The sequence below is a fragment of the Euprymna scolopes genome, chromosome 22, assembly GCF_053919585.1.
Source record: "Euprymna scolopes isolate OS-2025 chromosome 22, ASM5391958v1, whole genome shotgun sequence".
Classification (NCBI taxonomy): domain Eukaryota; kingdom Metazoa; phylum Mollusca; class Cephalopoda; order Sepiida; family Sepiolidae; genus Euprymna; species Euprymna scolopes.
In genome coordinates this window covers 113,088,693-113,112,250 of record NC_136503.1, presented here as the reverse complement: position 1 = coordinate 113,112,250, position 23,558 = coordinate 113,088,693, and the positions used below count along the sequence as shown (strand labels likewise).

Below are 23,558 nucleotides of genomic sequence, written 5' to 3'. Positions count from 1 at the left end.
TTGGCCAAAACCATTAATTCCTTCACCCTCAACTGGGCACTTTTCTGCAGGGAGGATTCGCTTTTTTCGCCGATATTTTTTAAAGTCATTGCCTCTTTTCGATTGTCTACCTTAGTTTAAATCTACGCCACTTCCGGTTTAGCGATGGGCGCAAAAGCTAAAGCATCACGTTTATTTTTCACTTTCTTTTCCTCCTTCACGGTACGGGTTCAAGCCTGCCTGCCTACTACCACTTTTTTTCTTTTTTTTTGCACTCGCAATTTTTCATTTTTTTTTTTCCTCAACCAACACCCTTACACACACCTCCACTTTCTTTTCCGCCTTACCATCATGGGTTCGAGGCTGCCTATTACAACTTTTTTTTTTTTGCTCAACACACACCTACAAACACCCGGGCAACGCCGGGCACTCAGGCTAATTTTAAAGATATTGCTTTTATTTTGTTTCTTTTATTTGTTTTTACTGCCAAGCTTTTTAAACTGTTTACATGTAATCTTGCATAAATAGAAATTTTGTCCACCAGTCACAATTGTTCTATCAGTCACAATCGTTGTAAACGTAAAAAATTGCAGAGTTTGTCTCATTTCGAAATATCAAAAATCTTTACTAGCTTTAGAAATGGAGAATATTGCATTCATAGTAAATAATAAATTTCCAACAAATAAAACTGATGCCATGACCGGAAATCAAAACCAAATAACAAAATATTCAGTCTGAAGTTTTACTAATTGAACTATTTGAACTTTCTTTTAAACAGAGCTTAAAATATCACAAAATAATTATAGCTTTGGTGTGACATCATAGATTTATGATTTCTGTCATTTTTCAGAATATGAATTTAAACGTAATCAATAATCGCTATATATAATAAAAGCAGCACAGTTTTTCCCTCTGCACGAAAATACTGTAGGTTTGCAACAACAGATGCCACATACAAACCTATGTCGAGACTATTAGCCACTATATTCTGTAACTTTATTACTTCGTTATAGACATATTTAGGCTTCATAATAAAATTGTACATTACATCCTAGGAGCGACATCATCACTGTTGCCATTACCTTTAAGGGAAGTAGTTCCTATTTTTCACCCTATTCCATAAGTCCTCTTATGACCCCATTCTTCACTAACTGAACTATTTGAACTTCCTTTTAAACAGAGCTTAAAAATAATTACAGCTTTAGTGTGATATCATAGATGTATGATTTCTGTAATTTTTCAGAATATGAATTTAAATGTAAGCAATAATAAAGAATAAATGGTTAAACATTATTAATAGTGTTGGAAATTAATTTTAATAGTCCAAAACAATATATTGCACTTAAATTACATATTGGCATTAACAATAATTTGATATTTAATATTTACATGAATTTGTGCCCACAAAGTTCATAATTCTAGTCACCTAAAAATAGTAGCATCTTGTTTTTTTTTTTTTTTTTTTTTTTTTTTTTTTGTAAATAACACAGTTCTCAGCTCTGGTAATAGTAAAGACTCATGGCGCAATGAATAAAGCACTTGGTATAATTCAGTTGTAAGTGACACTCTTCTGGAGGTTGAAGTTTCAATCCTCAGTTTAAGTGTTAATCAGAATACAATTGTGAATAGCTTAAGACGTCTACCCAGTCATGGCTGACAGAACAAGAGCATGCTTCCTCCATGGATTTAAAAAGAAAATATTCTGTTCAAAATTCCATACAGGTTCCAAAAGTTGATAAAATACACCTGAAGAAGGCCAGAGGTTACATCAACTGAAACGTAGTGAAAATAACAGTCAAGATGAGAACAGTAGTCCTAAGAATCCAAGTAATGTGAATTAGCTTTTTCCCTGTTATACACTTTTTTCTTTTTTTTATTTCAGTTAAAAGAATTGGGTGAACGTACACAACACACATTAACAACCAATCAAGAACCAATCAGTTGTCCGGTGCTTCCTCTCAAGAATATTTATTTATCACCTCTGAATATCCTTGTGCAAGTCAAACTGCGAATCAGCCTCATGATGGTCAAGTTGCACCTGAAACCCATAAATTTATCGTAAGATTGTTTGGATTATTTGAAATTAGAATAGAATTACTACCAGAACAGTAGCAGAAACTCGCCATGAAGCGAATAACAGAAGATATTGTCTTTTGGAAGAAGCAGCTTACCTTGTAGGCTTGTATATAATGATGTTTATCAGCCGTTTTCACTTGTGAAGTAATCCATTTCGGCTTTCAGTTAATGTAGGTCATCAGGAGAGAAAACGGACCGTTTCAGGGCTTCCTCTTCTTAGTTTATCCACTCGTAGACTTGTATATAGCCGTTTTTATATTTTTGTTTTTCCTATAGGATGTTTCATTTCATCCTCCAGATAATATCGGTTCACCAGGGGAGAATACGCACCGTTTTAGAGCCTTTCTCTCACTCAAAAACAAATTGCCCATAGACTTTTGCAAGCTAAACGACTTTTTAAAAATTCTTTTCTTCACTTTTATGCCATAATATTTTTCTCCTGGCAGTTTGTTTATGGATTTGCAATTATTTTAATGCTAATGTTCCTGTTAATCTATAACAAATTTAAAATTTGTAGCCAGATTATGGGATGCATAGCATATTTAAGGACAGCTAAGATAAAATCATTCTCAAAAATATAAAATATTCTTTTCCTTTATGTACTTTTTATTTCTGGTGACAACATGCCACAAGGAAGAATGAAGAAAAGGAAAAACACGATTCTACTCCTGAAGAAGGTGTTATATCACTGAAAATTTGGTTATAAACAAATGTTTATTGATTTATTTTTTAATCATATATATAAATTACAAACAAAATAAATATCTGTTTATCTCTATATAAATAAAATGAACTCATTTTTTCCCGTCGGATTTTGACCTTAATAGGATTAAAAATCAAGATATTTCATGCAAATATAATATGCACAAACGGCAGAACAATATCTGAGGTGTGTTATTAGGTGCTTATTATTTCTCAAATTCCTTGATAATCTTAGATTTCTATACTTTTTATGCTGAGAAGTCACGACCAAAATCGGTTAAGATCAATGGAAGTGGTAAAATATTTTCTCTCTAATAAATTCCTCCTCTCCCTGCCACCACTTAACACCGTTTGGGGATCGTTCACAAGGAACAGTTGAGAAGAGAACACCGGTTTGGCTTCGTAGTTCTTTCATGTGAAGTTATTTAAAATCACTAAACTAAGCTGCAGTGCTCTGTGGTGTAGTGGTTAGCGTGCTGGACAATTTACATTATATTTTTACGTTCGCGCCGACCTACCGTAGTCGTTTTTTTTTTTTTTTTTTTTTTTTCCTATTTGGTGGCCGAACTGTTAACGTTGCAGATGTTTTTTTTTTTGTTTTTTTTTCACACTTTATTTTCCTACTTTTACTCATGACTGCGGGTTTGATCCTTCCTACTTACCTACCATAACATTTTTTAAACCCCCCCCCCGTCCCGGAAACAAACACTCGGGCAACGTCGGGTACCCCTGCTAGTTTTGTAATAATGCCTTGTTTTGGCTTCAAACGTTTCTATTACATATTTATTTTATTTAAATAAATGTTTATTGATTTATCTTTTACTTCTTGTATGGGTTTTTAAAAATTATAGCTTTTATACAAAATAATGCCTTTTCTATTCAAAAACTTTTCTGAGGATAAGTTATAGATATGTTTTTTTTTAATTTCATTCATTAAAATCTCCTTCGGCTTCGATAATGGCTTTATGTAAAGAATTTCTTTCTTTCAGTACAACCGTTGAGCTACAAAAGAGAGACTCTCACCTGGTTGATTGTTTGGCTGTCGTGAAAAATGCCCTCTACCTAAACAGGAACAGCATCTTTTGGAATGCTGGCCTTGAAGTTGAGATCTTGCTGCTGATTGGTGAGTACAATTGAAAAGTTGGTTCTTGTCCAGAATTTCCCCTATATTAAAAAAAAAAAAAAACCCTGCATGATGTACATACCAGTGACAAAAGGAAAATATCATATTTCAAAAATCACGTAAATTGATCATATAGTTTTATTTTTATAAAGAAAATCATTTTAAAGTGATTAATAGGAATTCATAGGCATTACAACATAAATTTCGCAAGTTTTAACTGGTTAAGTTTTTTTTTTATTTTTTATGTCTTTTTTTTACACAGTGGGCACCACTTATCAAGGCCCGGAAGCCATTCACAGATAAGGATTATTGCAAGTACATTACGTTAGTGTGGAGATTTGATGAAGTGTTTACTTAAGGGGGCGGTTCATTAGGAATTTGTTAACGTTGGACTTGAAGACATCCAAGTTGTAGTCAGGTGGGAAGCAGGCAGACGGAACAGAGTCTCTTTGCCAATCACTAACTGCCTGATGCACAGCTATGGAGGAATACCAACTAAGCTGCTTGAACTATTTTTAGAGGCCAGCTTGGCTTTTCCACTGAGGTGCTGACTTTTTTTTCTCTCATCTTCTGGTCTTGTGCCACACTATACTTTGCAGAAGTAAATACTAAGTGGAGAAAAGAAAGAAGAAAAATTCTTACATTTCAATGGTGGAGATGTTTGGAAAATATGTTTAATACATGCGCAATGAAATAAAATATTTTATATTCAAACGCTCATAATTTGTAAAGATAAACAACAGTCATTGTAGTTTCCTGAGATTTTGCAATTCCGATTAAAAACACTCATGTTTACAGTTAGGAAGAAAATAAGTTTAAGGCTCCCAAAATTTGTACTAGAACTGTCCACAAAGACCCATGGCACAGTGGTTAGAGTAATTGGAAAAATCAATTGTAAAAGTGATATTCTCCTGAAGGTTGTGGGAACATGCCTACCGATGCTAACGTCTCCAGCATAAGAGACGAAATAAAAAAATCGTCGTTTGCACATGGCTCCACGCATCGTTTCCGTTTGGAAAAAGAAAAATAAGAAACCATAAAAGAATTATGAACCAATGGCAGAGCTCCCCGCCGAAAATAAAGGCCTAAATTATCACAGCCGCTGGGAGCCGGTTTACGACTATAAAAGGAGGGGACCAGAAAGAAAAAAAAGGGAGATTCGCCTAGCTGCGTCAGTGAACGCACGGACAGCCTTCCACCCGACCCAAAGAAATTAAGAAGAAAAAGAAAAGAAAAAGAGATTCGCCCAGCTGCGTCAGTGAACGCACGGACAGTCTTCCACCAGGCCTAAAGAGATGAAGAAGAAGAAGAAGAAGAAGAAGAAGAAGAAGAAGCTCCGCTCTCACGTTATGAGCCAAGACGCCTTCAATTCTAACCATGCCTATTTTACACAACCCAAAGAAGAAAAAGAAGAAGAAAAACACAGGAGGCGAAAACGCCGCGCCGCTAGGTTGATAAATGTAGTCGTCGCTCTCCAGTTAAAAGCCTGACACATATCACCGAAGTAGCACGACTGGCCGCCACTTACCACCCCCGTCGTCTGAAAAGATAAGTACGCTTTGTTTAATTATACTACCCCCACAGAAGTTCATTCCTTATCAATGCATACACACGCTGGACTACCATTCTCAATTTTCCTACAACATGTATTTCTCTTCCCACGCGCGAACAAACAATAGTGACCCGAACTTGAGATGAAAACACATTTCCTTTTCTTGCAACAACACCAGTCCTGCAACGAACATTGGCCACATACGCGCGGACATATTGTAACTAAAACGTTCATTTCTTTCAATAGCAAATAAACCACATTTATCTTATCATTAACTGAGTCTTTGTTTCCTTCAATTCCTCATTTGTTTCATTATTCTTTTGTAATGGGATTGGGGTATTCATATATCCTAGTCCCCTACAAGGTTGAAGGTTCAAATTTCAGTGCGGGCGACCGAAAAATACAATTGCGAATTACTTAGAGCTTCTACCCAATCATAGCTGATGAAACAAGAGCATGCTACCCCCATGAAGTAAATAAAAGGTTCCAATCGAAATTCTGTCCAAATTCCCGAGTTTCACAGAAACATTCCTGAGTTCAACAAGCTACACCTGAAAAAGGTCGGAGGTTGCATCAACCGAAACATTTTGAAAGTTATACTCAAGATGAGAACCATAGGTCAAAGATTCCAAGTAATACAAAGAAACTATTCCATCTCTTATCATTGGCAAGTTTTTGACCTTGAAGTATTATTGTTTAACTCATCATCTTCATTCTTTATCTGGAGCGATTTTCATAAAAAAAAACAAAAAAACTTACAACTGAATTTTACCAAGTATTTGCAGACGATTCTAGTATGAATATTGGGAGCGTATTTTTGATTTTAGAAGTGCAATCTTAATATTTATCAATATTTATTACTCGTACGTATTGTGTTAAATCTTAATACTTATCAATATCTATTACTTGTAAATATTGTGTTTAATTTTTTTTTACGTTTGCTTAGTAGGTGATTGTCACCCAGCATATGCACTGCTTCTTCGAGCCGATACACCTGAAGAAGGACAAAGGTTACACAGACCGAAATGTTGTGCGAATAACTTTTAAATTTTATGTAACTTTTAATGCTTCAAACAAAAACATCTTATAGTCATTGATTATCTCATTGTTTACAATCTTTGTTTTATGTTTGTGTATGTAGGTAAACTTCAAAGGGAAATGTCTAAACTGGAAATGGTTCCATTTTTCACTTCAATGTCTTCATTTCTCGACGCTATCAAAGTTAGCTTCTTTGCTCAACACAGTCACGTGTAAGTATAACAAAACCGAAGATAAGTAATTCTAAAAAAAAAAAAAACGTCTTAAGAATAAAATAAAACATCTTAGGAATAAAAAAAAAAAACGTCTTAAGAATTAAAAAAAAACGTCTTAAGAATTAAAAAAAACATCTTAAGAATAAAAAGAAAACGTCTTAAGAATTAAAAAAAACGTCTTAAGAATTAAAAAAAAAAACGTCTTAAGAATTAAAAAAAAACTCTTAAGAATTAAACAAACGTCTTAAGAATAAAAAAAAACGTCTTAAGAATAAAAAAAGTCTTAAGAATAAAAAAACGTCTTAAGAATAAAACAAACGTCTTAAGAATAAAAAAAAACGTCTTAAGAATAAAAAAAACGTCTTAAGAATAAAGAAAACGTCTTAAGAATAAAAAAACGTCTTAAGAATAAAAAAAAACGTCTTAAGAATAAAAAAAAACGTCTTAAGAATAAAAAAAAAACGTTGATTTTTTTTTTTTTAGAGGTGTGAGATGCACTTGTAGCAGTTAATTGTAAACAAAATTGTAGACAAAATTGTAGACAAAATTGTAAACAAAATTGTAGCATGGAAAGAAAAAACATGGCCTCTTTTTAAAACCACAACAAAAAGATTTATTTTAGTGACAAACAGATTATATGGTGTCCGAGTGAGGAAATAGCAAGAGTTGAAAGTTCTTTGGGCTGTCAGAGGTCGACCAACAATTACCTTCATTGAAGATCGTCTATGTTGGAGTGTCCAGTGGACAGGGGCAAGAGAGAAAGAGAGAAGAAAGATTGCTTGCTGGGTTTCGTCTGTTGACCAACCGTGATTTCCAAAGGGTCTTAAGAAATTTCTTTGGGGACAGATGGAAACTATGCGACCTGCAAGCTGATTGGTCATTGTGTGACCAAATTGCTTAGCACGAAAATTGATTTGCGTGAGAAAATAAATCTTTATTTTATTCAACGCCGCTTTACATTCTCTCACTCTGCATAACAAAATCGGACTGGCACAAGGCTATTGTTGAAGTGGCATGTTTTATGTCAGTCTAAGGTACAGTCCTATGCAGTTCTAGGAGGTCCACCATCTTAGTCTTTACCATCTCACCATTTGAGAAGGGATTAGTTTCAGGCTAATCGCCTGTAACACCTCTACTAGAGAATACTGACGAGTCTATTAATTAATTTTTTTTTCTAGGGCATTGGCTTTTCAAATCCCATTTTGACTTAGTGACATTCACCTAGAATGGGTTGAGCCAGTTCCTCCCATAGAACCCATAATGAATGAATACTAACCATGCACAACAGTCCACAAGTCAAAATAATGATGGACAACCAGTCTTAGGACCAGTAGCAAACATTGTAGACCAGAGGTAGCTTCAACATTAGCTTTCCCAACCTTGTATCAAATCTTCCCATTGTGGGAAGGAAATGAACATATCACCGAAGTTAAGCAATGATGAGCCTGGCTAGCACCAGATGAGTGACCATTTGGGACTTCCAGGTGTTGTATGTACCTTCTGCTTATCTCAGCATTGTTTCCAGTCATCCGGGCATTCTCCTCTGAACTGAACTCAAGCAGTGCCAATTTAGGAGAGGTGTGGTTGGTGATTGCGCAACCCTTGCCACATAATTACACATGCAGCTGCCACTACAGGGAGTATCCTTTGTCTTTCGAGACTGAACGGAGGCATCGGCAGTAAATATTTCATGTGCATTTTTAGTTGTTCATACATTTAATTGTTATTATATTCAACGAAATATGACAAAGAAGTTGCCTTTAATTGACAACAGTTAAAACTTTACAAAGTTGTATTAATAGATCATGATTGTGCTGAGTAACGGAAGGTCAGCAAATTTATTGCTTGTAAAATTGATTAGCGTTAAAGATTTGCAGTCATTTTTATTAATTTAATAATTTCACATGTTTTGATGAAATCTTTTCAGATTCATGAAGACAGCCTTCCTCGAGATCGCTCTTATTGCTGTTAGCCAAACTAAGAAACAGGAAAGTTTTGTCTGCCAGAAAACAAAGGTAAGTAAAATGGAAGGAGGAACAAACGATACATGACAATTTGTTTTTTTTTTCAGATCGAAATTTTTCAGATGAGGATTGATTGTTCGTATTACTTGTTTTGATTGGACTATTGTTCTCATCTTGAATGTTATTTGTGCAACGTTTCAGTCGATAGCGATCAACATGGCTAACAAAGGTCAGAAGCTACATCAACCAAAACATTGCACAAATAACACTCAAGATTAGAACAATAGTGCAATCAAAACAATACAGAAAATATTTTCAATTTGCAATTCACAGCTGATATTGGATTTTAATTGGAATTTTTTTTTTTTATGAGTTATTGCTTTTTTTTTGTTGACTCATTAACTTTGATATTTTTCTGCAATGTTTCAACAAATGTGCCCACTCACCTTTTTCAAGTGTATTTTTCATTTATGCTGATTTTTTTTTTTTTTTTTTTTTTTTTTTTGCTGCAATTTAAATATTATTTAGTATTAGAATAAGGATCAGATTTTTTGATAAAATATTTTGAAAAAATTAATGGTAGAATCAAAATGAAACTTAGAGGCATTACGATTCCAAGTGATGATCGGTTGATGAAAAAAAAAACTCTTCCTTGAAATTTGATCTGTAGATTTTAGAAACCAATTAAGAAAGAAGTGCTGGAAATAAGTCATACACTATCCGCTATGACGATGCGATTCACAATGTTTTTTCCATAAAAATGCATGTATGCACACATACTTGACTCTTGAGTTTGGATCAAGACCCAAATAAGAGTCAATAACCTGCTTTTCATGGATGAACTCAAGCTATGTCAGCTCCAATGCAGGTTGTACATATCTTCTCCAAAGATATTGGAATGAAGTTTGGCTTGAACAAATGTGTCTGGTGTCTCTTCAGAGCTGGGAGAAAACTGAAATGGGAAACATACAACTTGATGAAGATAGTGACATCAAATACCTAGAAGAACAGGAATGATACAAATATCTTTGCATAGAAGAGATCGATTTAATTCAGCATGGAGAGAAAAAATTGGCAGAGAATATATATGCCATGTTTGAAAAAATTGTTAAACACAGCTTATAAAAAAAATACAACTGCCATTAATAAACTAGCCATATCTGTGATAACATACAACTTTGGTATTATTGACTGGCTACAAAAAGACATTAAAAACTAGACACTAAAATGAGAAAAATGTTTGCACTGTACAGAATAACATTCAAAAATCAGCATCTGCCCAGATGAGCAGGAAGTATGGGTCTTTCAGAAATTGACTGTCAACATCATGTCAACATCATGTCAACATCATGCCACTATTGTGAGCACCAGGCAATATCTGATGAGCTCCAATAACCCAAACCTCAAAATGGTACATCAGCATCAAGAAACAAGAGCCAGCAGAACAACCTCCATCACAAAACTGGCCAAATATTTTGGATAAGATTTATAAATGACAAAGAATCACAAAACAAGTCTATTACAGAATTCTCCTAAAAGTCATTAAAAATATTCCAAGACTTTCTTTGCAAAAAACTGGAAGAATGGACTGACCAACAGTGTGTCAAGTATTTTCTTGATCAATTGACTGAGAACTATATAAATAAGGAAGGCTCAAGAGATTGGCTAAAAAGAGGATAGCTCCACTCTGATCAGGAAAGGGTTATAATGGTTGTAGTGGTCTCAGCAATGATAACAAGTGCAGGTTCTGACACACATAAGTAGAGAGTGTGGACCACCTGACATCCAACTGTAAGCTTCTGCTAGTAGATGGCTAATATATGATGCAACAAAATGGAGTATGCAAATATTTCCACTGGACATCTGTTGAATATTGAATCTAACAGCAAATCCTGGAAACATGTACCTGAAAAAATAGTTGGAAATAAGTCATACACCAGCCGCTATGACTATGCAGTTTGTAAAGCTACATACCTAGGAATAGTAATATGGGACAAGGAGAAAGAAGCAGCCCTAGTAGAAGTTAGTGTTCCAATCATTGGTCATCAAGCCATTATAATCAGGAGACGATCATAATGGCATGATGACCAATGCTTTTAAGAATATGAGTAGTCTCAGCAATGACAACAAGTGCAGATTCTGCCACACAGAAAGAAAGAGTGTGAACCATCTGATATCCAGTTGTAAGTTCTGCTAGGGTACGGCTTTTATACGATGCAACATAATGGAATGTGTAAATATCTCCACTGGACCATCTGTAAAACGTTGAATTATGAATGTAGCAACAAGTCTTAAGAACATGTTTACCAGGAAGAACAGTCGGAAATAAGTCATTCACCATCCACTGTGATTATGCAATTCAACAGTTACGTAACTTAAAAGACAAAGCTGTTCAACCTGACATAAGTGATATGGAATAAGAAGGAGAGACTAGTAACCTTAGTTGAAGATAGTTTCCTGAATCATGCTGAGTTAAACAGAGTTGAGAGGGAAAAGATAACAAAATATCAAGTTCCTACATAACGACATGAAAAGAAATTGGAATTTTAGGAAGATTGCCATCATTCCAGTAATTATAAGAGCAACTGGATTGCCGAGAAATAATTTAAAAAACTACTTGGCAAATATACCTGGTGAGATACTGACAATTGCACTTAATGGGACGGTTAGAATCTTAAAAAGATCTCTTGGTTGGAATGTATGAGATAGTGGGTGAATGTCTAGCATTTGGTAGGATGCCCCATCCTCAGATAGAACAAAACAATAAGAAAATTTAAAAAAAAAAAAAATGTTGAATATACAATGTAGCAGCAAGTCCAGGGAACATATACTTGAAAAAAAAAAAAACTGTCTTCATTTTTATGATGTAAAAATGCAGACAGTTTTTTTTTTTTTTCATTTTTACGATGTAAGAATGAACGTATTTTATTCATTTTGGTTGTATTGTCGAATGTTATTCCAAGAAAATATTTGTTATTTAAATCTATTAGACAAGATCAACTGTGTCTATGTGTTTCTTATCTATACGTAACTTATATTGATTTTGTACTGTCAATTGGACATAATATGATCCCAGGAAAGGGATCATATCATTTGAAGTAGCTGAGCGATCTTGCTCCACTTGAATAATAAATCTGATATGTTGCAGTATAGTTGAGGAGGTAGACGAAGCAGGAATTCTTAGCGTGAGGCGTGTGTACCTTTCGATGTCTCTCCCAAATGGCTCTACCAGCCTGTATTTATCGCTTAACCAGCCAATCACACTATTGCAAGGAGAAAAGACCCGGATGTACTTATATTCATTACATTAGGATATTTATTGAAATCAAAAATAAAATAAGGGAAAAGTAAAATGATTTTTTTTAAATCATATTTTTAGAATATTATAAACCTGACTATATTTTGAATTATTTTTCTTTAAACTGACAATAACTAACTTTTACAATGTTAATTACTCAACATGTCACCATACAGGATACGCTGGCTAAACAGCTATTTAGAATTTCCTCTATATAAAAAAAAAAAAAAAATTGTATGATGTACATGAATATATTAAAAAATGATGTAAATTGATCAAGTAGTTTTATTTTTTATGAAAAAAAAATGATTTTTAATCGATTAATGAGAATTCGTGGACATTACAACAAAAATCTCGAAAGTTTGAATTATTGTTGAGTTATCTCCCTTGTTTCTTGAATTTATTTTCAAGATGGCAACATGAGACAGTAACTCTTTCCTTGCTCATAAAATTTGATTTTTTTTATTAAAATTAAAACTACTTGATCAATTCATATCATTTTTTTAATATGATAATTTCGTTCCGTCATGTTCCGACATACATTATACAAATTGTTCTTTATTTTTGTTTTTTTATATAGGAAGAATTCTAGACCAGAACTATTTTTTTTTCTCAAAGAATTTAAATAATTCTGTAGGTGAAGAATCATTCAATTTTTAGCAATTGAAGAAACTTTGTCGAGTAGAGTTTTCTCCCTTTGATCAAAAATGAAAACTTCTCAGAAAACGTTTACTAGAAGAGAATAGATTTTTCACTCTTTTTCTAATTTCATTTTTCTGGGTGATTTTTATCTAAGTGATCTTTAGTGATTTTTGATAAAGAAACACACGATTTAATCACTAATGTTTGTGGAATTCAATAATAGCTGCCTACATATTTATATACGGCATAATCATGTTGACACACTGTTTCTCATTAGATCATCAAAGTTAAGCAATGTTGAGCCTAGTCTGTACCAGATGGGTAACCATTAAGTGCTGTATGTATTTATTTTGGGCTCATGGATTTTAAATGTCTGAGGGAGTGGCACTCGTCTGACAAGACGTTGCAATCATCATCATCATCATGCGGGTGTATAATACCCAAGGAGCTGAATGCCACTGCCTTGCATGGTTCCAGATCACCCTTGGGTAAGGTGTAGCATCTGTTAGCCTCTCGTTGACATCCTAGAGGGTTACCGTACAGGGGGTAGATGAAGCTCTTAAACCATAATGAAGGAAATATATTTAAGAAGGAAACTACTGAAAAAAAAAAAAGGATAGAAAGATTATTCAGACTAATGTTCTCATCTTGAGTGTTATTTTCAGTTGATGTAAGCTTTTTTCTTCTCAAACTCCAGAATCTTTCTGTCGAACTAGGGAATCTACATGGAATTTCGAACGAGACTCTTTATTTAATCAATTCGGTTGTAAGTTACACTCTTCTGGAGGTAAAAGGTTCAATCCTTAATGCGGGCGACGTTCAAAATACAATTACGAATTACTTAGGATTTTCAGCTGATCATGGCTGATCGAACAAAAGCATGCTACTTCTGTGAATTAAATAAGAGGTCTTGTTTGAAAGTCCACAAAGAAAGATTCTTAGTAGCAGTAGAGCAGCAGCAGCAGCAGCAGCAGCAGTAGTAGTAGTAGTAGTAGTAGTAGTAGTAGTAGTTTTTTTAATTTTCTTTTAATATATATACAGAATATCATAACAATTAAATAATATTCGCATACCTGTTAATGTTGGTCACCATATTTTTTAGGATATATATTCCAAAATTCATAATGATTCGTTCATTAGTTTAAGAGATTATCATATATATATATATATATATATATATATATATATATATATATATATATATAATTTTATAGAGGGAATTAGACCTGGAGTCTAAAGAGCAAAGTTTATTTTAATGTGTAAATACTTTAAAATAATTCTGCTTATAATACTGTGGATATAATAAGCTATATTTATAGGCATATTTCTCCTATGGCTATATTAATATTGATTATACATTAATAATTATAAATTATGAATTAGTTTCAAAAGGACAGAATATTTCATGGAATATTCTGTGTAGCTTAATTGCCATATATATTTTCATATATTACTACCTAGCTCTACCTATGTATTGAGCACTGTTGAAGTAAATACTGAAAATTTACTCATAAAATTATATTTTCATATATTAATTTATGTGATTAAATGAAGTAGTCATATATATATATATATATATATATATATATATATATATATATATATATATATATATATTAGATTCTTCTTACCTTTCAAGACTCGTGTTAGTAAAGCAATGTTGAATATTATTTTCTTTTTTTCTTAATTGACCAGAAAACTATGTCATAGTTTATCTTTTTTTTTTTTTTTCTTAATTGACCATATAACTATATCATAGTTTATCTTTTTTATGATTTTTTTTCTTAATTGACCATATAACTATGTCATAGTTTATCTTTTTAATGTTTTTTTTCTTAATTGACCATATAACTATGTCATAGTTTATTTTTTTTCTTAATTGACCATATAACTATGTCATAGTTTTTTTTTCTTAATTGACCATATAACTATGTCATAGTTTATCTTTTTTATGTTTTTTTTCTTAATTGACCATATAACTATGTCATAGTTTATTTTTTTTCTTAATTGACCATATAACTATGTCATAGTTTTTTTTTTCTTAATTGACCATATAACTATGTCATAGTTTATCTTTTTTATGTTTTTTTTTCTTAATTGACCATATAACTATGTCATAGTTTTTTTTTTCTTAATTGACCATATAACTATGTCATAGTTTTTTTTTTCTTAATTGACCATATAACTATGTCATAGTTTATCTTTTTTATGTTTTTTTCTTAATTGACCATATAACTATGTCATAGTTTTTTTTTTTTTCTTAATTGACCATATAACTATGTCATAGTTTATCTTTTTTATGATTTTTTTTTTTTTTTTGCCGAATTCCAGAACAAGAATTCATCTGGTCTACATTCGCCTAGCCTTAAATGTAATATTTATAATATATCCAAGTTTTTATGTATTTTAGATAACTGAACTGACAACTTATATATTGTTATTGGCAAGTTCGATAACTTTTGACCCTTCTCGTACCCCCACCCCTCATCCTTCTGCTAATTAACATGTACGGTTGCAGAATTCCAACCATGATAGAGTGAGCAACTGATCCGCGGCTGGGAGTGCCTTGCCTTTTAAAAAAAGTAATGTCATCCTCCGGAAGTAGGCCTTGTCATGATATGCCAGTTACAGTTGTCTGAGAGAGAGAGGGGGGGGCAAGAGAGAGAGAGAGAGAGAGAGGGGGCAGAGAGAGAGAGGGGGGGCAAGAGTGAGAAAGAAGAAGAGGAAAGTAGGAGGGAGGGTATTAATGGTACATGTGAGTAACAACTACTTAAGTCTATAGGTTTGTTGTGTGACAACATTTCTGCTTTCAATCTGACACCATATAATTGTATCTAGATGATTTGTGGGTGGGAGGGAGGGAGGGGGAGGGGGGGGGAATATAAACTCATTTTTTTTTTTTATTACTATGTTCTTTTTGTAAATTGTAAATCAATAGTATGCATACCCTTCTGTAAAAAAAAAAAAGTAATCCTAACTAAATTTATATTTAAATATCTTACTAAATTTATATGCTGGGTTTGAAAAAGTGTTCAAAAATTCAAATACAGAGTGGAACGATAAAGTTGTCGCCCTAAAGAAAACAACACTACAGCTTTATTTTAAAACTTGTATTGAAAAAATCCATTCAGGCAACTTGATTATTCCATGTAGCCGCCTTTAGCCTCTATTACCACCTCGATATGCGTCTGTGACTGGGAGCATGCCTTTTCTACAAGCACCAGCAGGAGCTCGGCAAATACATGGTGATCAGGTTGACTTTGGTGTTGTGGGAGGCCATATTGGTGATGTTCTCGACATATGACTAAACAAAGTAGTCCAGCGAGCTAAGGTCGAGGGAGGAGGGGAGGCCAGTGAGAGAAGGGTATAAAGTCATAGCACTCCTTCTGGAGCCAAGCCTGGATCTCTTTGGATTTGTGAACTAGCTTCGAGTCCTGCTTTCACACTCAGGTCTACCAGCAGCCACCTGATGGCACCATGGGATCACCACACTCTTCAGCACATCCAGGTACACTTTGGTGTTGACTTTCAAGCCGTGAAGTGGCATGATGTGGCCCTCACTTGAAACTACATCAAAGACCGTGGCCGGAAACTTTGTTTTCATCACCCTGGGCACAGCCCTGTCATTCGTGGCAATCCAGCGTTGCATTTTGAAGGTGCTGGCAATGGCCCTGTTGTCATAAGTTGGATCATTAGAGAGCATGAGTTGTACAGCGTCGCATCTCCAACATCGCTCGTTGAACATTGTGTAACTTTCAGACGTGATAGACGATTTCTATCGCTCTTGGGATTTGTACACCAGCTAGTAGATAGTCTGCAACAAAAAAGAAAACCGGTTTTCATCAAACGGAAATGAAATCATGTCATCTTTTCTAGGGCGACAATTTTATTGTTCCATCCTGTATATAACAAATAAATGTTATCAAAGGCAAAATAAGTTACTCTTCTACCTATCTGAAAAAGTTTTTAGCGGATTTTACGTTTATTCGGTTCAAAAATATATAGTGTCGTGCGTTACGTGAGAAAAAAAGAAAATGGCTGTGAACACCTTAATATTTAAAGTTTTGATAATGATTTAAAAATACAAACTTATACAAAATACTGTTAGAAACCCACCCAATGGCCTTGTAGCAACGGAAGTGACATCATGGCACCTGGTCAAAATAAATCATTTACCCAGTAAAATAATAAGAGAATTTCAAATAGAAAATGTCTAACTTTCAACTAACATATAAACAAAATAGGAGATAGGTGTAAAAAGTAATTAATGAATGAGTGATTAATATATACTAGTGGGACCTATGGAAATTCCACAGGGAACTCATTTATATATAATATATTGATGTTGGCATTCTGTAGATGTTCAGTTTATTGTAGCTCATTTGTTAAAACTGCAAAAGTATTTATCTAAGCTAACAGGAACGCCCCGCATAGCCCGGTCATAAAGTATGCTTAAATATGATATTTTAATTCTTGCAGATTTCGTATATATTATTATAGAGTTAATGTCCTATCGATTTTTATGTGTTATAAAGTTGTGATTTAAAAAATAATAAGTATATCCATATGACTTGGGTGCATCAGCTTGAATCGAAACTGAAACCAGAAACTTATGAGAATATATATATATATATATATATATATATATATATATATATATATATATATATATATATATATAATAAAAACTTGAGTTCCTTCAGCTATAATCAAAACTAAAACCAAAACTTATGAAGAATTCTTGATAAAATTATTTATAACAAAATAAATGACTTGAGTGCCATCAACTAATCAAAACCGAAACCAAAACTTATGAAGAATTCTTGGTAAAATTATTTATGAAAAAAATAAATTACTGGAGTGCCATCAACTAATCAAAACCGAAACCAAAACGTATGGAGAATTCTTGGTAAAATTATTTATGAAAAAAATAAATTACTGGAGTGCCATCAACTAATCAAAACCAAAACTTATGAAGAATTCTTGGTAAAATTATTTATGAAAAAAATAAATTACTGGAGTGCCATCAACTAATCAAAACCGAAACCAAAACTTATGAAGAATTCTTGGTAAAATTATTTATGAAAAAAATAAATTACTGGAGTGCCATCAACTAATCAAAACCGAAACCAAAATTTATGAAGAATTCTTGGTAAAATTATTTGTTACAAGAAGTGGAAGTCCATAACAAATGACTCGTAAGCGTGACACAGAAAACAAATAACACACACGCCATCGTATTAATGTATAGATAAGCAAGATTATGATAAAGATTTTTTTCAAATCACTAAAAACTGAGCCGAAATATTAAAAATTGGTTTTCGCTCCAAATAATTTCTCTTAACTGAGCTTTTTCCGTATTTCTCCAAATTTATCAGACCATGAATTCACTCCTAATTCTTTCAATAATACCAGCACCTGCTCCACCCTGTGCTTCACTGGTATCACCAAGGTAACAAAACTTCTCAACATCTCTGCTATCCACATCCGCGTTCTCATTCATCTCAATTGTCTTACACTTCTTTCGCAAAAACTGGTTATCTTCTCTCAACTAGCAATTCCATCAGAACAATTAGAGATCAGCACGAATACAGGATTAAGTCATGAGTGAACTTTGTCAACAAATGCATATTAACAGAAACCATAAATATGAGGTGCTTTCAATAAAATGCATACACTCTTTAAATGACGATAAAACCAACGTTTATTATAAGAAAGAAAAGTTTCATACATCAAAATACTGTGAACAAATATAGAAACCAGCTGTTCAAATTATTGGCCATTGTGATCCATGAACAACTGACAACGTTCATAGATTGAATCGAAAACGTTCCTAATCAGTTCAATTGGTATGTTGACACATCTTCTTTCAATGGTTGCTTTCAACTCATTCATTGTCGCTCGATTTGTGGTGTGAAATCTGTGTTTAACATGCCACTCCTCTCCCAAAAAGAGAAAAATCCATGGAAGGGTCAAATATGGTGAGCGTGGACAGTACTCTATACTTCCTCTTCGTCCTAACTACCTGTTTCACAAGTGACTATCAAGATATGCTCTTACGTCATGATGATAGTGGGGAAGTTCTCCATCCTGCTGGAAGTGCCATTCTTTATTCCTAAACATCTCTTGGGAACGTAACATAGCGTATTAATGTAGCAAGTTGAGATGATTTAAAGAGTGTATACATTTTATTGGGACACCTTGTATGAGGTGCTTTCAATAAGTTTCCAGGCATTTTTGTATGGGCACTTATATATATATATATATATATATATATATATATATATATATATATATATCATAATATTCCAACGTGATGGAGAGATCAAAAAGAAACAAACTAAAATTATATATTCATCAATCTTTCGTCTTCATTTCAAGACTTCCTCGTGATAATTGATTTGAGGAAATAAAATACGAGTACAATATTTGAAAATATACTTGTGTTTGTAATATGAAATGGATGTTTTTGTTTTATTTCTGAACGAAAAAAAAATAGCCGTTAGTATTCAAAGTGTGTATAGCGTTCATGGTATGAAGTGAGTGAAAAACATTTTTTAAACGACATATAGTTGTTAGAATTTTAAAAAGATACGATGCTACTTCTCTTCTTTCTGAGAATGAATAAAGTCGTTAAAGTTCAAAAGATTGGCTATGCATATGAAATTAGTATTTCTTTGTTTTCATTTAATTATTGCCTTTTTAAAAAAAATTATTATCGGTTATTATTTTCTGTGGTGTAAGTTAGTTATACCGTGTATGAATTTAAGTTCTGTTTTTTTTTTAATAACAGTGTTATGGCCAAAGGTTAGTAAAAAGAATAACACAGACGCGAATATTCTGGGTTAAACCTCGTACATTAATAAAACGCGTAAGAAAGCTTTTTACTCCAATAGCTTCTTCCCCAGAACTGCAAGACTTTAGACCTCCCTTCCGAGATTCTGCTTTCCCAACTGTACTGATATGCAGAAGTTCAAATGTAATGTGAACAAACATCTTGCTACTCATCTCCCTTCATAATGCCTCTGAAACTTATGTCTCCGATTGTAGCCCCCTACTTCAAAGTGGCACCGTGCCTTGTTTGGGGTGAAAATTGATTAAAAAGTAAGTAAATAAAAAAATAAATAAAGGGGCGACGAGGCGGACATGTCTTGTCTGGATTGCTTACCAAGAGAGTTTAACCTGCTGACATCCGCTTTCTCACATCATTCGTCTCTGGATATAATTCCATTTGCAGCTAGGTTATCCCGACATGTACTAATGTGACCCTTATCAAAATTCACACTAGATAACCTAATCGCTACTTACATAGGGCCCGTCATATATAACAACCAGTGGGGAAGGAAACAAAGTAAAAGATCAAACTGACTAATTAGTTATATCTTGTCATCCCATGTCTTAAACCCATGCATGTTTTCAAACAAACTCTCTTCTATATGACCCTCTCTTTTTGAGCCGTGTGTCATCATATCCGTTTCTCATACATTCACATACTCTAAGCATGTGAGCTGACGGTGGCTAAGTGGTTAATGACACAGATTGACAACCCGGGTGTACCAAGTTCGAATTCAGTTCCTTCCACAAAACATCATTTTCACTTAGGGACGTTGTCAACTTTCACATGATCCCTCTCCTAAGTACCCAATGTCTTTCAAGAAAGATTTCTTACTAGAAAGATATCAGGGAAATAAATGCCAACAATAATTATGTAATTCATACGAAAATGAATTAATGATGCTCAACAATAGTTTAAGTATTCATATTATTTGAACTATTGTTTTCATTTTGAGTATTATTTTCACAACGTTTTCGTCGATGTAACCTTCAATTTTTTTTTCATGTGCAACTCCTGGAACTGCTTAGTAGGTTCAAGGTTAAGCTTGGCATAACATTGTCAAAATCACATCTGTTAGAGTTTTGATAACAAAATGAAAGTCTTTACACACATAGGGTGGGGGTGGGGGTGTTCTACTAGTGTAATCACCTCTTTTTGTCGTTAATGTTTTGTCTAGTGGTTGCTATGGAAATAGGCTTCTTTTCATAAAGAAAGAGAACAGAAGGAGACGTTTGCTGAGAGTTTTCTCTAAAGCTTTATTTAGAGAGAATTGACTTAGGAGAGAGAGAGAGAGAGAGAGAGAGAGAGAGAGAGAGAGAGAGATAGAGAGAGAGAGAGAGAGAGAGAGAGAGAGAGAGACTAATGTTCCCTTAGCTAATTATTCATTTCTTGACTTTCTAACTTACTGAAATGAGTGATGCATATGGACAGACATCGATGTAACATTCCACTTAGATTATTTGTCCATTATTGGCAGTGTCTCATTCGCATGGCTTTCACAGAGAGACTGATGTAAAAACTCTAGTTTGCTTCAGCTCATTCATCATTTTTTGACTCCTGTTTTGTCTACCGTTTGACCTATTGCTCCCTGCCTCAACTTACATCATCTATTTTTCATTCAACTAAGACGAATAGAAGTTTTTTCATTAAGAAAAGACACAAGGAGACATTCTCTGAGTTTTCTTCAAGGTTTAAGTTGGAGAAAATTGACTTAGGAGAGAGATTAATGTTTTTTAGTTAATTTTTTTTTATTCCTTTCTAACTTAGTGAAATGAGTGACGCACACGGACAGAGACATCCAGATAACATTTGCCTTAGATTATTTTTACGTTATTGATTGTGTCTCATTTGCATGGCTTCTATAGAGAGACTGATCTTAAAACCTTTGGATCTCCCAGCTCAGAAACATCACGTCATTCATCATCGTTCAACTTTGTTTGGTCTACTGTTTTACGTGCTGCCCCTGCCTCAACTTTACGTCACTCGTCTCTGGAAACAATTTTGTTTTGCAGCTTAAGGTTATCATGACATGCACTAAGCGTGACTCTTGTCAAAATTCACACCAGCTAACTTAATCGCCATTAACGTAGGGTTTCTAATATGTAACACACCTTTCTGAAATCAAAATACAAAATATCCATTCTTTTTTTTAATTTGTTATTTTCTTTTATTCATTGTAGGAAAAGAATAATTCCAGTGAATCAATACATTTTTCCATCCTGGGTCCGACTGAGGAAAAACAACTCTCCATGATCGCTTGGTTAGCCGTGCGTACTGCTGCGATTATTACATTTTGCCGTAACAACATGACCCTCATGGGCCAGCCGACACATGTAGGGACTCAGTATAAATTGTTACCAGAAGCCAACAACCATGCACCCGAGTTTCTGAACTTTGACCTCTTCAGCAAGTACCTGTTCGGGAAAAAGAAAAAAATCTACAAAAGTAAGTTGACTATTTTATCATATATATATATATATTGAAGAGGAAATCTCGCTGTATTTTATCTTGGATTTTTGTTCTAATTTTAAGTCATGCGCGAATTTAAAAGCCACACTGCATGGATTTTAAAATTTGTTCTTCCAGAGAGCTACTTGTTTTTTCAACTATTTATTTATTTATTTTGGAAGTCACTTCATTGAAGACATGAAGCCACGTGATATAAGAAGCTGCTGCTGCTAATAATAATAATAATAATAATAATAATAATAAGAAGAAGAAGAAGAAGAAGAAGAAGAAGAAAGTATAACCACTTCAAGACAAGTTTATGGCGAGGAGATCATTAGTTTTACGGACAGTTCTTTTTACAAAAGGTTTTTTGGAGGTTTTACTTTAGGGTGTTTTGTAAGTGTGGGATATTTTTTAGGATAACTTGGATTCAGAGAAATATTTTCAGTAGAAAAAATTTGCAGGTTTTATATTCAGATGTGAGAATAGGAGAGGCATTGTCATACAATAAACAAAACAAAGTAATGAGTTAAGAAGACACCTTTCACATTTTACATAAACTGCCTGCAAAATTCCAAGAATAGCACGGCCCTTACTCTGCATAAATGCCATATTTTTTTTTTTTTTTTATAGATTATTGTGTTTTATTTTTTTGATACTGATATAGCCTTTGAAATGGACAAAAACTATTTAGGTTAGAGTAAGGGTTAGGGTTAAAAGAAACCAGTTCGCTTTTTTCTTTTTTTTTGTTCATTTAGTAGATTACTGCTCGCCATTGATGCAGAGAGTTTTGTCATTTAAATGTAAATTTGTTGTCTACTTCTTAAGCATTCTGATTGGATAAGCACTTCGGCATCTTTCAGCTGTTAACAAAAGCTGTCAAAAGATGCCGAAGAAAAAGTTGGTTTTGTATGGTCCAAAAATTGCATCTGATTTTTATATTCATTTTTTCAGATGAATTTGAAGAAGAATATGAACAAATGGTCGAGGCTAGAATGTCTGAAAATAAATCGTCGAAACAGGAATGCGCCAATGAAGTCAAAGAGTTTGCTATCAACAACAACACGTGGTCCTACGTGCTCTGTAAGTATGAACTGTAGTGGGTGGTTATTTGGCCTGGCTTTGTGCAGCATTTACTGTAAGTGTGTTTAACCAATTTCTGCCAAAGGAAGGAGTTTCTAGGGAATATTAAATTTATAAGTGGTCCCGAATCGCACATAGTCAGTTGGCTAACACAGATTTAAACTCTGGCAGAGGCACTCTCAGCATATAACTTAGTTCCAAAATATATGATAGTTGTATAACCCCTGTCTATTAAATGAAAACTCATAATTTATAGAGATAAGCCGAAACAACAGGAATCGTTGCAGGTTCGTCATCGTTGAGAGCAAAATATTTGTTAATGATTATTTAAATATTTGTTAATTATTAAAATATTTGTTAATAATTATTAAAATATTTGTTAATTATTATTTAAATATTTAATAATTATTAAAATATTTGTTAATAATTATTTAAATATCTGTTAATTATTCCATATAAAGTTCTCCAACCAATTCCTGATGCTTTTGAAGTCTGCTAATCTATTGTCCTACTGATGCTTTTGAAGTCTGTAACATCTATTGTCCTACTGTTCTGTACACCCCATGCAACATGGGGAAAAATAGCAACAAAAATGAGAATAGT

At 33.5% G+C, this 23,558-nt stretch overlaps 1 protein-coding gene across 2 annotated transcripts in view; it reads left to right on the top strand.

Annotated features, from left to right (window-relative positions):
- The window catches only part of LOC145243663 (cilia- and flagella-associated protein 54-like), a 449,435-nt gene that overhangs the window by 317,206 nt on the left and 108,671 nt on the right, over nucleotides 1–23,558 (top strand). For both annotated transcript variants that reach the window (XR_013862929.1, XM_080106712.1), the window contains exons 55-60: nucleotides 1,862–2,037; nucleotides 3,747–3,880; nucleotides 6,574–6,682; nucleotides 8,613–8,700; nucleotides 21,605–21,869; nucleotides 22,827–22,955. Coding sequence is in view for 1 of the 2 variants with exons in the window: in XM_080106712.1 (XP_079962838.1) it covers nucleotides 1,862–2,037; nucleotides 3,747–3,880; nucleotides 6,574–6,682; nucleotides 8,613–8,700; nucleotides 21,605–21,869; nucleotides 22,827–22,955 (901 nt within the window). In the remaining variant the exon portion in view is untranslated. The remainder of the gene's footprint in view (nucleotides 1–1,861; nucleotides 2,038–3,746; nucleotides 3,881–6,573; nucleotides 6,683–8,612; nucleotides 8,701–21,604; nucleotides 21,870–22,826; nucleotides 22,956–23,558) is intronic.